Here is a 12,765-nt window from a genome sequence, read left to right as displayed (position 1 = left end):
TTTTTATATCAGATTAGGGCTCATGCTGCCGTTAACAGTATTTTTCAAAGCCCAAGTGTCTCCTTGTCCAAACATATGGCTCAAGCATAGACTGCCCCAAGGCCTTGTTATTGCTGTGCCAATAACAGTTTGTCATGCAGTGAAGCTGAAAGCAGACAAACAAAACTAAAGGCAAGCTGATTCTACTGGACTGTGGACATATATGGGAGGATGCCAGAGTATGTTTGCCTTCTATTTATGTTCGATTCACTTCATTTAAATCCCTTAATTTTGTGATATTTGGCTATAATTTTACTATTGGCCAAGAACTGGTATTGTATTAATATCGACCTAATTGTCATACAAGGGTTTGAAAAAACTCACTCAGGCGTTTAGGTCTTTATCGATAAATGCAGAATTGTACTCCAATGATGGAATAAGTGTTGAGTCAGTTTGAGGGCAATCTTTCAGTGTAAATCCCCAGAGGTAGGAGACCTGAAGGAGTGTGTGTGTGTGTGTGGGCGTGTGTGAGTGAGTGAAAAGAAAGCTGGAGTGTCTTGCTACCATTTCAAGGAGATGATTTATGGTCTTTCTCCATTGTAATATTATTAAGCTAAACTGCTCCAAATGGGCGCATGTTTCTGATTATGGCCTTAGTGAGTGGGGGTGATGTATATGCGTCCTTTCCTCTGCATGGAGGTCTAGTGGAGCCGTGCCATACAGCAGCAGAAAACACACATCCTGCTTTTGGTTTGTTTACGAAGCCCAAAAAAATCAAATCAAATCAAAAAGTCATCAATCCTAATTCTTGCTTCACTTTTGTCAGCATTTGAATCACACTGTAGTAATTGTTTGATTCCATTTAAGATACAAAAAAAAGAAGGAAAAAAAAACACTTTTCATTGTGAGGAAAAATTAGAAACCATGTGTTCCACAAATTACTGGCTTGGAGCAGCCATAGCCATAGCAACAATGTCCACAGAGTTCTGGGTAAGAGAGAGGGCCTTGTTAAAGCATTGCAGATTGATGGCCTGTTAGAGGTTGGGCTCAGCACTGGTCTGCTGCAGGAACTGACTATAGCAGCGAACAGCGTAGACACTAGTTTATTCTTACAACACCGACTAGGCTATAGGCTAGGTCAAGTACCACTCAAGGGCTGGACTGGCGGGTAGAAGGAATTGAGGGTTCTACCTTGACTTGAGTGATGGGGCTGGAGGAACTCTTGTCATTCTTCAGAGAGGAGGGAGAAATGGGCCCGCTCGCATTGAGGGCCTGGGGGAGTGGAGGCATCTTGGCTCCAGGAGAGACCTGCATGCTGGCAAGCTGGGCTGCATACAGTTGCTGTAGGGAGGTGCAGAAACCCGCAAAGGCGTTAACATCCAAATCCAGCAAACATTCAGAGTTTCATATTCTGTCTTTTCCTCTCCCTAGAACTCTTGCTTCTGTGTCTCCCTTCATCCCCCCCTCCTCTCTCTCTCTCTCTTTTACGTCTTTCCTCTCTTTCCATAAGGCTGGCAGAGAACCTCCATCAAAGGTCTTAACTGTATTTCAAAGACTGAACCCAGAGAGAGACAGCAGTCTTAAAAACCACACAGAGATGGCTTTCATTCAAAATACTTGGAGCCCCTATTTTCCACTCATCACAGAGAAAAGTTTGCCGACTGGATGCAAGTGTGTTTGCAAAGATCTCTCATTTCTCTAGATCTACACAGCTTCCCATTGAAGTCTGTGATTTGTCTCCACGCTGCCACGTGAGACAGTCCTATTCCACACGGTTAGAAACCCAACCTCAGTTGGATGGCCATCACAGAAGACTTTAAACACCAGCATTATTAAGGCTTAGAAACCTGCACAAAGAACACTGATGTAATCACCATTATTTTCCTTGGCGTTAAATCAGTGAGACGTCCGACTGTTGGTGACATTACCACACAAGTGGGTGGTTTAAAAGACCGGCTAAGCCCTCAATAAGCGAAGCCTGTAACAGGGTTGAACTCTGAAAGCTCGATTTAAATTTTCACTTTGGGCTGATAATGTGGCGTATAGTACAAAAAGTGGTTACTATTAGGGTTTGGAAGTATTTTTTAAATTCTGGTGAGCTACAGACTACCGAGGTAATTCATCCTTTATCCTGGATAAAATTACAGTTTAATTTATTGACGTTAAGCTATGTGTCTATTTTTTTAACTTCATTAAATCTTGAAGCAAATAAAACGAGACTGATATGTTTCGATTATTATTTTTGTGGTTGTTATTTCTGTCCCACAGAGCCCAGCACTCCTCTGAGTCTTCTTTCCACCCCAGGTCTGCATTTACTGGCCACCAGGTAAGTAACGTAATTGGCTTTTGTCTCCTGCTGTAAATGGCAGGGGTCTGTCAAATAAGGGATACTGTCTGAGAAAGAGTGTTACTCAATGTGGCCTTAGACCTCACTTCATCAGAGACATAGCACCCCTTAACTCCCCCACTGGCCTGCTTTCTTCAGACTAGGTATACTTCACGGGTTGTTGTGCTATTCAGTCAGACGGTGCTGTCAGGGAGAATCTAAGTTCTCGTCCTCTGGCCAATCAGCAAACTCTTTCTCATTTCCCGATTACACTGGCCACATACAGCCTGCATTTGTGTGGATGGAAAAAAGCCACCCGGCCCCGCTGGCCTCACCTTCAGTCGTGTAGATGCCAGACAAAGCACTTTATGTCCATGCACATATCTCCAGATATAAACACACATGTGCTCCTGTAAGAAACTTTATCACTGCCATATAAGCGGCAGTACAAAAGGCCCATTCTTTCAGGGGACCTGGGGATAACAACAGCACATGGGCAACGGAAATGACAGACTGATTATGTTCCCACAATGATAGCACTGCCCCCACCTCCCTCACAAACAGCCTTTTGTCTACGACAGGAATGGACACAGGAGCGGACCCAACTCTATTTTCTCCTCATCTGAGCTCGACTTGGTTAATGTCAGAGAAAGAGAGCGAGAGGATACTCCATTCTCTGCCCATCACTCCAGGCTACACATGAGTCTTAGTAGAACAGCGGAAGCTGAGTCTGTTGGACAGATGTTTGCTAACAGGCTTGTCGCTCGGGCATGCCCCTGACCTTGAGTGGGAAGAACTTTATTGTCCCGGAAAAAGAGCATAATTACAGTTTCCCTCAAATTAGACAGAGTCAGGATGCCCCCTTTTCAGCACTGATTAGCAGGTCAGTGCCATGGGGTGAGAAGCAATGGTTACCCTTATAACCAGGAACAGTCTGACTCCAGGAGCTAAAGAACAATAAATACAATCAGAGGGAAAGTCGGATGAAAGGTGTGTTAAACCACCAGACACTGCTCAAGGACAAATATGAAATACGTCAGAGTTTAGTCTATGGTGTGTTTTTGCTCCGGCTTTATGGTGTGGCTTGGTACAAATCAAAGACAATATCTTTATAGCAAATTATAAAATTGTTTGACTACCAGCATGTCATGAAGATTAAAACATAACAGAGAGTCGTCAATGGTAACAGGCATTGTGGTGTCGGAGGCTGAAGGATGATACATCCTCCCATGGCTGTTCTCCCTAAGCGGAAGACATCTGTCTGCTTCCCAATGTTCTCAGTTGACTCCCTCACATCTAATAGCCCCTTCTTCATATCTACTTGCCAGGTGGGGGCAGCAAAAGGTTCATGGTAATGAGGGTCAAGCTGAAAGTCAATGCTCCAACTCTGGGGTATTGGAGGAGTAGGAGAGAGCCTGAGCGGAGCTTTGGGCCCTTCTGTTTCCCTTTTCTCTTGCCTTTCCTATAGACTCTTAAAACTGGTTGTGTTGCTTTTTCTGACAAATGGAAACATCTTCTAGGAAACGTACAATACTTGTGTTCATCAAAAGCCACCGGCACAGCTTGAATTATGACAGAAAACTGCCAAATGAAATGATAGCTAATGAGTTTGCAATGTGGGTGTTAAAAGAAATCTGAAAAAACTGTCTATATGTGTTTTCTCAGCATGAAGGCAGAGGCAACTTAGTGCAATTTGTCTTTATTAAAAGGTGTGTATGCACAGCTAGTATTGAAATACAGCATGTCTTACTTTTTTCTTTAGTGATTTGAAAGGATTTGTCTTTTTCCTAAAACAGCATTTCTTTTCCTGTAGTGATACCAAACTTAAATCAGAAAATCTAAGGTTTCTCTTCTGACCCCATCGTTCCCTGTTTTCCAGAGTGGAGCAGATCTCAGCAAGCATGGATTTAAAGTGAGCAGCACAGCCAAGGTCAGCCTGTTAGCCTCTGGTAATTAAAAACAAGCCCTCTGGAGGCAGCAGAGGTTAAACAGGGAGGTTCACTTTTCTGCCTGCGACATTAAACTGATATCACACACTCTGCTGATGATGTTAAGACATCTTACAGGTTTAATATGGTTTCAACAAAACTAATTCTATGGCTTGATATTTAATATAATCAATTATAAGAACAACATACAATTATCATGTATGATTTGTTTCTTCAGACACTAGGGTATATGCCTTAAAGAATATAGATAAATAGACATTTTCTGAGCTATTTGTCCAATTTGTTACTGCCAGGAATTAGAGTGCATTGCACATTTCCAAATATACAAATGAAGACAAAGATATTTTTCTAACAACCAAACAATTACTAATACCAATCGATCCCTCTCTGCGTTGGGCTAAGTATTTTCGAACTGACACTCTCTTAATCGCACGCTCATCTCTTTGTTTTGCGTCAGTTCATCTGTCTGTCAATGTCTCATTCACCTCTGTCTGGCCTGGGTGCGGAGCACTGGGCTGGATATGAGAGCATTAACTGTGCTTCAGTGCACCACACCATTTAAAAGGCAGCACAGCGCCAGCCCCGTTTGCCACAAGGCTTGTACAGGCTCATTGCCCATGGCGACCAGGCAGGCTGACCCAGGCTAGGCCCAGATGTCAGGAGTGGAGGAAAGCGTCCTGGTGCACTGTGCCGATGCTTTCCAGTATGGCCCAACATCTGTTTCATCTGCTGGCACCCAACCTGCTCTGCTCTTATCCCCCCCTCCCTCCTCTTGCCTTTCTCTATCTCTCTATCTCACATCTACAGTATATACATATTCTGTATCAGTTTCTCTCTGGCACATACACACACAAACACAGTCTGCCTTGTGCAAGAGTGTGTGTGTGGATTTCTCCAGGCCCAGGGGCCCCAGCGCCAGCCTTCTCATTCAGTGTTGCTCACTGCATTATCCACTCTATCTGTCCATCTGTCCCTCTGTTCACCACTGCCTCCATCCAGCTGCTCACCTAGCCGTCCTATTAGCCAGCCTTCCACACACAGCTAGCATTGCTGCACTGCTCTGGGTTACCTTCAAAGACCAAGCGCCTCTGCTCATAAACACAGAAACAGCTGCTCGCTACAGTATGTCCGTTCTCTCTTTTCTCCCCTCCTCCTCCTCTTTCTCTCGCTTTCTCTTTCTCTTTCTCTTTCAAAGTCAAAAGTGCTGCACTTGTTAACGATAGAAGCCATCTCTTCACATGTATACTACACAGACCTTTACATCCAAACAAAAGATAAAATGCGGTTTGCTGCTCTCCCACATTCTTCCTGTTTGTCCCTGACTGCGCAACACCCTTTTCTTATCACTCCAGTCGTCTAAGCCCCTGAGAACTCCTTCAGATATGTCTGTCTGCCTGAGATCTGGTCCAAGTTGTCGCTGAGCATGTGGGCTGCTTTTCATCTTTACAAAGGGAGCACGAGCTGAGGCTGGGCCCAGGTTCATCACGGGCCAAGAGGCCATAGCAAATGTGGCGGATGGTAATTGCATTACATGTTAGGTCTGAACTCAAGCGGCTTAAGGATGTGATGGACTTGGGAAATTTGGGGTTAAAAAGAGTAAGTGAAACCCACGGACGGAATGAGCAAAGAAAAGAGGAGAGAAAAATACAGACTAAGACACTTAGAGAAGGTTCAAGGTGGAAAACTGGGAAATTAAGACAGAAACGGCAAGAGATGGAAAATGAAGCTTGTACTGAGTGAAAGCAGAGAATTTCTTTATATTTAGTTCGTGACCCTGCAGAGAACCCAGATGTTCTGCTTTATCTAATAATGCTTTCTAACCCCAAAGTCCTGCTTCCAATTGAAAAGCAGGACCATCTCAATGGTTCTGTAAAAAGGAAGGGTGATATATATCAAGTTGATATTGGCATTAAGTAGATTGTTTTTCACTTGGCAACTGATGCAATGTATAGTGTACAGACAGCAAATTAAGTGTTACTCTAAATAGAAAATTCTTTTGTGGAATTAGGGAAATTCCCGCCTTGTCCCTCCATTCAATTGAATATAGTAGATGTCCAGACAGATTGGGATACAATCTGAGCACAATTTCCTCTGTTAGATGAGAGGTGTCGGTTGTATTTAGAGAAGGGCAGGCGGGGATGGAGCCATTGTTTCCTGCTGGTTCTGGGCTCATCCTGGCTCTGTGTGGGCACTAATGAAGAGGGGCATGTCGCGCAGGGATAGTTTACCCGCCTTCCTCTCCTGTGAGTTGAGAACGAGAGCCAATCTGTCAGGAAAACATTGAGTGAAATTGCCCCGTGGTACAGCAACGCCTGGTGACAGCCACTTGCAGTCTGCCAGCCGCCGGAGTGATGCTACCATCCTGTATTGACAAGCAAATTACAGTCTCCTACACTCAAACGCTCCCTAGAAGATTCATTTACATCCATCAGCTTTAAGCCTTTGTTACCTTGTTGGGTTTTCTTCTCCTTAAGGGCAGGGGATGGGGGGGATCCCAGACTGTTATGACAGAGGAGATTGTGAAGAGGCTGCGCAGCCAACATTAAGACTGACGGAGCGGCTGGCCTCTCTGACTGGATGGCTGATCACATTACCTCTGCAGCATTGTGGGAATTAATTCTTCCAATAAGATAATTTTTAAGGTTCATATATTGCACAATCTATCGGTGGAAATTATACCTTTCAATGCAGCTGACAGGAAGAGATATTTTAATGGGGGGGTATGTGCATGTGATTTTCTATTTCTCTGTATGTGTTATGTTAGGAAGATGAAGAATGGGAGGAGGTAGAAATAGAAAAGTTTAGGACAGTTAAAGTTGGTGCAGTTGTGTGCTTGATGATGCAATGATTCAAATCATATGGTCGGTGAATATTCTCAGGGACAGCTTATTTTGCATTTATATATATAAATATATTTTTTTATTGAAATTAAACCCAAGAAACTAACCAGTGGAGTTTGAATAAAAAACGTGGCACGATCTGCAAATGTGTAAATGTCTTTCACTGCTGTTGAGGGCAGCCATACTTATTTCACTGCTCTACTTATCAGATAAAGTGTCTCTTTACTTCGTTTCACCTCAAATTAAATATCCCCTTTTCTTATCACGCTGTGATTTTTACATTGTTGATGAGATTCTTTTCACGGGTCCACTCACTCAAACTCGCACCCACACTGAAGTACACTGCAATACTTTAATTTTGAAGAGGACAGAGAGTGTTGCTGTTGTTAGAGCTTTAAAAGGCAGGAGACAACTGTAACTTAATTCCGTGTCTGGGCTGATATGATGTTTTTAATCACGGCAGCCTCTTGGTGCTTTGTAGAGGAAGTGGTGGCAGTCGCACGGTTTGTTGATCCCAGCAATGTAGAAAAGGGCATGTTTGACTTTCTCTTGCTGTTTTAAGGGGAGTCTCTATGCAGGGTAAATAGCAGACAGCAGGAGGAATATGTGACAGGCTGACAGACTTCAATTAATGGAAAATGCACCTCTTTTTTGTTTACTGTGTTCTCTAAAGGTCAGCCAAGTCATGGTCTTGGAGGCACTGTTTTTGCCCATTCCCAGGGTTAGATACATAATGAGAATTAATGACTCTAGACCTGTCTCCCCTCCTCACCCCAACCTTCAGATATATGACTGTCTCATCTGACCTCATCCACCACTATAAATACACTCAGCATGCCTATCTGAACAACTACTCCTTCCCAATGGACTTTGTTACGATACACAAACTAAGTTACACGTATAAACTATGGAAACACATTCTCTTATGCAGCCTCAAGCTTATATTCTTACAAACATGTGCAAAGAGGACCCCCCCCCCCCCTTTATGCTGTTGTTGATAAAGCATCAGTGGTGGCTAAAACATGTGTTAGGAAAAATGCTCTTTAAAATGTTTTCCATTGTTTTTCTTTGTTTCCAAAGAACAGAACTGATTTCTAGTTCCAGATATACTTGCAATCTGTCCGATAAACTGAAAATATATCTTAAACTCCTATTGCTGCTCCTGTGTCTGCATTTTAATGGAAAGAATCTGTATCAACAAGATCAGGCAGAGGCTGAGAGAGCTGTGGTAACAATAGTATCTCTAATAGTAATAACTTGAACCATGCAAGGCAGATAATTATCTACATTAAACATGATGTCCTCAGGTTAAGCTCTGACCTGAGTTCAGCTCTTTTAAATGCTGTTAGAAAAGCCTGTAGGGCTTGGAACCTGTCCCAACATTTCTGTTGCTCAAACGCCTTTTCTCAGCTTCACTGTGTAACATACCAGGAGTCTGCTTTCACTGCGAACATCCATTGTTTCTTCTCATTTGTTAGCCTCACAGTGATTAAAGAAAAGCTTCAGCTAAGCAGTTAAGAAGGAGATTTTTTGCTTGCTTAGTCAATTGTCTTCTGATAAATTCACCGGCAGGCAATTAAGACAACCAAAGTGATTCTCATTCCCTCTAATAACCATTATCTTCCTTCCTCCTCTGCTGGGCAGAGCTAGTGGGGATAAATCCTCTATAAAATGGGATAAATTACATATGTAAGATGATAAGCACGTGTGAGCTGGGGGCCTCCAGGATTATTTAGTGTGCAGCTCATTACTTGGCGTACAGCTGCTTAGCCGTTCTTTCTGCCCTGGGCTTGGCGGGCGTCCCTAGCATTCTTTGTCATCGTACTGTACATACCTGAAGCTGGAGGGGGCTGAGTCCTGACGCTGCTGCAGCTGCCATTGTGGATGGAATGAACTGCACCGGGTAGTTATCACCTGTCAGAGAGGGAGAGATAGACAACAATACGTACAGGTTCAGACAATGAGCCGGCCCAGCGCAGCCAGGCAAGTGCCAACACGGATCCTGGGCCCTCCGCTACTTTGCCACAGCCATGTGGCACATTGCAGCGAGCCCTCGGCTTCAAGCCCAAACATCTGCATTAACAAAAGGCTAATCTGGTTTGACTGGAGCAGGATTACTAAGGAACGTTCCACACCATTCTCTCCTACCTCCACCTGCACACTACTCTTGGAAAATACCATGACAGCAATAGCTCCTAAATATTTTAACAAGTAAGGAGTTCTTTTAAGATGTTTGTGTGCGTGCGTTCATGCGTGTTCATAATAAATGTTAAATATCTCCCTGGTATTCAATTAGCGATTATGTAAAAGGACCAGCATGTTCTATCAGGTAGTTCTAACAGCTGTAGACTTGTCTGGCCATTGTTCAGCACTACATTGTTTGGGTCTGAGTGATAGCTTTGGCAGCAGAGTGAAAACACTTGTATGTGAACTGGTTGGAACAAGTGTGCAGTCACAATAACAAGAGTAAAAAAAAAGAAAGAACCCACACATTCTTATCTCACATGTCACTGTGATCAAGCGAGGAAGAATTGGTCTCCAAATAGCAGCACTATTCATTACTACTCGCTACTGTTCGCCTGCCATCAGCACCTTTGTCAGACAGCGATATAAAAACGGCTGCAGTATGAGTGATATCCACGGGGGTACAGATGCTTTGACACAGCCCGGTGTGTTGAGACAGACAGAACAGCCCCAGTGAGACGGGGCAGCACAGCGTTCATGGAGGGGAGGGCGGTTTGAGGCATGTGTCTGGAGGAGGGGGAGGTGGGGGAACACAGTGGGAGTGGGGAGGGGTAGTTGGCCTTCGCTCAGACCCCACTTCTGCCTGTCACATCTCCTCACAAACATATGGAGCCATTAAGCCACAGACAAGGTAAATGTATATACCTTCTCTTTCACTTTGCCCTCGCCCGCTCGCCTCACTTTGCAATCTTGTACAGCACAGCACAATGTGATACAGGCCATGGAAATTCAATCCCCATTTAGTAGCAAATAAAATCACACAGCAGAAGTGGTTTCAAATAGTGCTGGGTTGGATGTGTGGCTGTGTACTGTGGTTATTTCTACACCTCCTCTTTTTTGGTATCGCTTTCTTTCCGTCTCTCTCGCTCCGTGCCGTCTGTGACGTCGGATTTGGGAATAATAAATGGCTGGATGTCTTAAGATGTCATGTGAAACCTGCGGGGGGGGTCATGTGCTAAGTGAGCACCCCTCCACTGCTTGGGGGTCTCAGGCTCCAAGGTCTTGGATGCACAGTCTGTGTCGAGGCTCCAGCAGAATGGGAACTGTGCCAGTTTAGCGTCAGTGGTGAAAGAGAATTACGTTTAAAATTGAGTTTTACTTTGTTTTTTTAACTCTCCGTGGCTGGTCCCATGCCTGAAGCCAAGACTCTGAATGTTAAAGGGGGGGGGGAGTTCAGGTGACACCGTGGTCAGAACAGGCTATATTTCCCTGCTCATATTATTCTATAAAATACAAGTCATAGATCTGCTCAGGGTTGACAGATGAAACTGAAACCTTTCTTAGGCCAGATCAAATAATGATGAATGAATATTATGACTAGATGACTTAAACTTAAAGTGCCTTTTAAATGTCATAAATTTACCAAGAATGTTTAAGACACAAATAAACAGGTATAATTATTTAGATGGGTAAGTTGATTTATTTAAGTTACTATATTAGAGGTGGATTCCCAACCTGACCTATTTACTTGATTTTTCACACTGCACGTGCTTGTAATCAGGGAAAAATGTTGGGCTTGGGTCGGGTTTGTATACAAAAAACAGAATGCCTGTTGGGCCTCGTTAATTTTCTCAGGATCGGACAGAAAATTGCATCCTGAGCCAAACTCTACTGCACATTAAGAAGAAAACCATGTGCTCCAAACGCCACAATATCAGGAAATTGGTTTGAAAGTGACAAATATAATGATAAAAAAATCTGAGATTTAAGATTAAAAATAGCATGAGGACACTTTCAACTGTCAGCAGGGTGCTTATGAGGAAGACAGTCAGAGGAAGCTAAAGACTATGAGGTCATTCTGTGGGTCCATTAGAGACACATCAGACTGAATGTCTGTGTAAACAGTGCGAACAGACTGGGAAGTCCGACTTGTATCTATTTGTTTAAAAGATGAGTCGGTGCCTCTGTGACTGTGCTTGTCTACCATGCAAGACCAGGCCATTGAGCACAGCCAGTGGATGGGGTGATGACTTACCACTATGGTGCTAGAATGACTCTGTTGCCAATGCGAGCACCACAGGGCTGGGGGTCATAAGCAGTGGTCCCCGGGGGCTGTCTCATAATGATAACATCAGATTAGTGGGCCTTAGTCTTGGAAGTGAATGCTTGGCCACTCACTTCATGGAGAAAGGACACGGCAGCATCCTGTATACCCTGCAGGTGGTGGTGATAACATTGTACTCTCCAGAAATATTGTGTATATTGTGTTGGATCGGGGGGGGAAATAATAGATGTTTTGAAAATACCTCCTGACTGCAAGAGTCATTTTCAGACCCCCTTTGCTTTTTTTCTTCATGAACTCATGAATAATGCAGGAACCATACACATGGCGACCCCTCACCATGATTCCATAATAGCTCCTGTTATTTGAACTAAAACATTTTCCCTGTCAAATCTATCGCAGAAAGCACACTGGTAAAAGACTCGCCCTCAGGCACTTTGTTTAAGCTGTCATGGCTCCATAGTTCCAAAATAGCTGACTTTCTTTTTCATCCTGTGGTTTTATAGTTAATTCATTAACTGCACTACCACACCTTTCTAATGTTCTGCTGCGAACCTGCTGACTTCCAAGTGTTTCTATTCCCTTTTCCAGTCCTATTCCTTGTTCTGGTTCTGGTTTGGGTTCATAACAGATGAGTGGACTTTTCCTTTTTCTGTCTGACTCAAAAATCCTTTTCTTTTTGACACTGATCAAAACAACATTGTCTCCTTTTATTTACATGTGGCAGAGGAAATAGGAAAAAAGCCTTGAAGTTGTTATTTGATTAAAATCTAAAATGAAGAGATTTGTCTAAAATTGCTTTACACCATTTTTTTGTTACAGCAGTCTGTGGAAGCACATCTTTCATGTTCACAAGAATATGAGGGTGTATAAGGTTACTGTTTTGGCAGGGCATCAGTCAACATGTTACAACATTTTTTTTAATTAAAGTTTTATTTCTAAAGCTGTGGATCTTGTCTTTGCTCAATTTCAAAAACAAAGGAAGAGAAGGAGACATGCTGTTACAAGCAATGAAAACCTGTTCCTCACCTCATCCTGAAACCTCTCCAACTCACAATTGTCTTTTAATTACTTAATTCTTCCGTCGAAAGGCATAACTGTGTGAAATTGTAAAATGGGAGTTGCTGACAATAGGAGGACTTTTCATGCAGGGTTCATCCCCCGTGTTACTGGATCTCTCACAGTGGATACTAAGAGATTACAGCCAGCGAACTACTGAAAGATACTTTCATGTTGAAGACTTGTTTACATTCCTCTGCTTCTCGGCCCATATCTATTGTTCCACTTGGACTAGAACATTCCCAGGCGTTTGGTCCCAAGTGCAAGTTCAGACGGAGCAGATCATGTCAATGGCCTCACGTGTGAATGAAGCATTTGTTTATTATTGTTGTATAATGTATCAAGTCATTATAATGAAGGAAAGAT

At 43.3% G+C, this 12,765-nt stretch overlaps 1 protein-coding gene across 17 annotated transcripts in view; it reads right to left on the bottom strand.

The window, feature by feature from the left end:
• The window catches only part of sox6 (SRY-box transcription factor 6), a 137,841-nt gene that overhangs the window by 26,460 nt on the left and 98,616 nt on the right, over positions 1-12,765 (bottom strand). For all 17 annotated transcript variants that reach the window (XM_034575044.1, XM_034575034.1, XM_034575060.1 and 14 more), the window contains 2 exons: positions 8,929-9,008; positions 1,171-1,320 (listed from right to left, as the gene is read on the bottom strand). In XM_034575044.1, coding sequence (XP_034430935.1) covers positions 1,171-1,320; positions 8,929-9,008 — 230 coding nt within the window. The remainder of the gene's footprint in view (positions 1-1,170; positions 1,321-8,928; positions 9,009-12,765) is intronic.

This window comes from Hippoglossus hippoglossus, chromosome 3, assembly GCF_009819705.1.
Source record: "Hippoglossus hippoglossus isolate fHipHip1 chromosome 3, fHipHip1.pri, whole genome shotgun sequence".
Lineage (NCBI taxonomy): Eukaryota > Metazoa > Chordata > Actinopteri > Pleuronectiformes > Pleuronectidae > Hippoglossus > Hippoglossus hippoglossus.
The sequence above is the reverse complement of the archived record's forward strand: the minus strand, read 5'-3'. Positions and strand labels throughout refer to the sequence as shown.